This window comes from Aedes aegypti, chromosome 2, assembly GCF_002204515.2.
Source record: "Aedes aegypti strain LVP_AGWG chromosome 2, AaegL5.0 Primary Assembly, whole genome shotgun sequence".
Classification (NCBI taxonomy): Eukaryota; Metazoa; Arthropoda; class Insecta; order Diptera; family Culicidae; genus Aedes; species Aedes aegypti.
Window position 1 is genome coordinate 359,779,084 of NC_035108.1, and position 1,922 is coordinate 359,781,005.

At 41.8% G+C, this 1,922-nt stretch overlaps 1 protein-coding gene across 1 annotated transcript; it reads right to left on the reverse strand.

Moving 5' to 3' along the window:
• Window positions 1-277: 277 nt before the first annotated feature.
• Window positions 278-1,439, reverse strand: LOC5573073 (vegetative cell wall protein gp1). Its single transcript, XM_001660659.2, has 3 exons — window positions 1,280-1,439; window positions 880-1,212; window positions 278-679 (listed from the first exon to the last, which is right to left on the reverse strand). Exons 1-3 carry the CDS (start codon window positions 1,323-1,325, stop codon window positions 489-491), a joined length of 570 nt encoding a protein of 189 aa, XP_001660709.1. The 5' UTR covers window positions 1,326-1,439; the 3' UTR covers window positions 278-488.
• Between the last annotated feature and the right edge of the window lie 483 nt (window positions 1,440-1,922).

The window sequence follows — 1,922 nt, forward strand, 5'->3', positions numbered from 1 at the left end:
TAAATCAGGAGCACAAACAGCGATAAAATCAAAATGAACAAACACCCAGTGTTGAACATCGAACCACCATGTTATCGCAATTACCGTAAATGATGGATATTGTGGTTCGCCGTGCCTAATCCATGACGGCGAGGTCAGCTGTCGTACCTTGAGCTTATCATTTTTACGCACTGCACTGATTGACAGTTACCAAAGGGAGCGACCGAAGTTTTTTCGATAGACCACGACTGAAATTGCGATAGCACATGGGCAATGACTAGATTACGGTTACAATAAGTTATTAGCGGTAAAATTTATTACTCTATCTTAATATAACTACGGTTGACCCTTGTGACAAGTCCGTTCAGATATTTGACTAATTCGTGCTACGGTAGATTCGCGCAGCCGTAGTGCTCGCCAAACTGAGCATTTGAGTGATTGGTTTTCGATGCTTACAATAACGATCACACGCTTAGAGGGAGATTGGTGTATAATTTCAATTAGTCAGTTTAGAAGAATTTAAGGGCAATCAACACGGCTGCCGATAGCGTCACAATTGAAACGGTCAACCCGCTGGCACTGTTACACTCGGACCAGTCACACAGGCGACATTCGTTGGGCTGCTGACCGTTGTTGTTGTTCCGGCAAGTCTCCATCCAATCGTTTCCATGAGCTGTACAACCTCGTCGGGTGACTCCGTCTGCGAAATTAGATAATTAGAATTAAGGTTGATCTTTCTCGAACAATTTAGCCTATCGTTTTTCAAACTTGGCTCTAGCGACCCCCCCAATCTGTCAGCACCTCACGTCCTCTGTACTATACAAAGCGAGCTAACGTGACGTTGGGGTCGCGAAAACCAAATTCGGGAAATGATGTTCTAGCCCGTTAGATTTTTCTTACTGTGTGTCATGATGAAACATCTGTGAGAGAGCTGATTGGCTTGTCTCTTTCTTCGGCCAACCGGTGGAGGAGTAAGCTCAGGAGTAGGATCTGGATTTGGCGCAGGAGTAGGTCCAGGAGTTGGTCCTGGTGCAGCAGTAGTTACCGGAGGAGGAGGTGTAAGAGTTGGTCCATCAGGACTCGGAGGTGTTGGGGGAATCGCCGTAGTAGTTGTTTCAATTGGAGGCGTTACAATTGTTGGCACTGGTTGAGGACAGGTCTGAGCAGTGTGAGCAGCACGATCAAACGGATCCCCACAGTTTTCACAAACGAAACATGTCAGCTGCGCGCGACCTTCACAAATAATAAAATTAATAATTTACTCTCTTGGTTACATTGGTCATTAATATCACACACACACCTTCTATGGCTAGTCCAACTAGCAAAAGTCCAATGAGAAGTTTCATATTGCACTATCAGTCCTTTTCAATCAATCTTCACCGAAATGCTTGATCCAAGTTTCAACTGTATTGTACGGCGAACAAAACTCGAATAAATTGAACTTTACCAAAATCCAGTTTTATATCAAGCACTATAATCTATGCATCGATCTATAGATAAGAAATTGGTCAACACCACCAGAAAATACACATACAAGCACATACTAAGTGGAGAACTTAACTAAATCACGATAAATCAGGCTCGATATCAGTTCACCGCGATGCCCATTGTGAAAGAACCTGAATTACTCATAATGATTAGGATTGTAGCAAAATTAGGTGCACAGCAGTGCTCAATTTGTTATGTCTGGCTGTTTGTTGCCTAACAAATTCTTCCAATATTGTTTCCAATACTTGAATAAAGAGCAAACCTTTACAGATTTTTGGATAAATTAATCTAAAGCTCTTCAATAGGCACTTCAACTATTGCTACAGAAATTATTTTTCAAAAATTCTCCCAGAAAACCTTAAGATATACTTCAATTGAATCTCAGAGTATCTCTCGAGCGATTCCGAAAACCAATAAATTTTCTTTTCAGTTATTCACTAGGAAAACCTCGTACA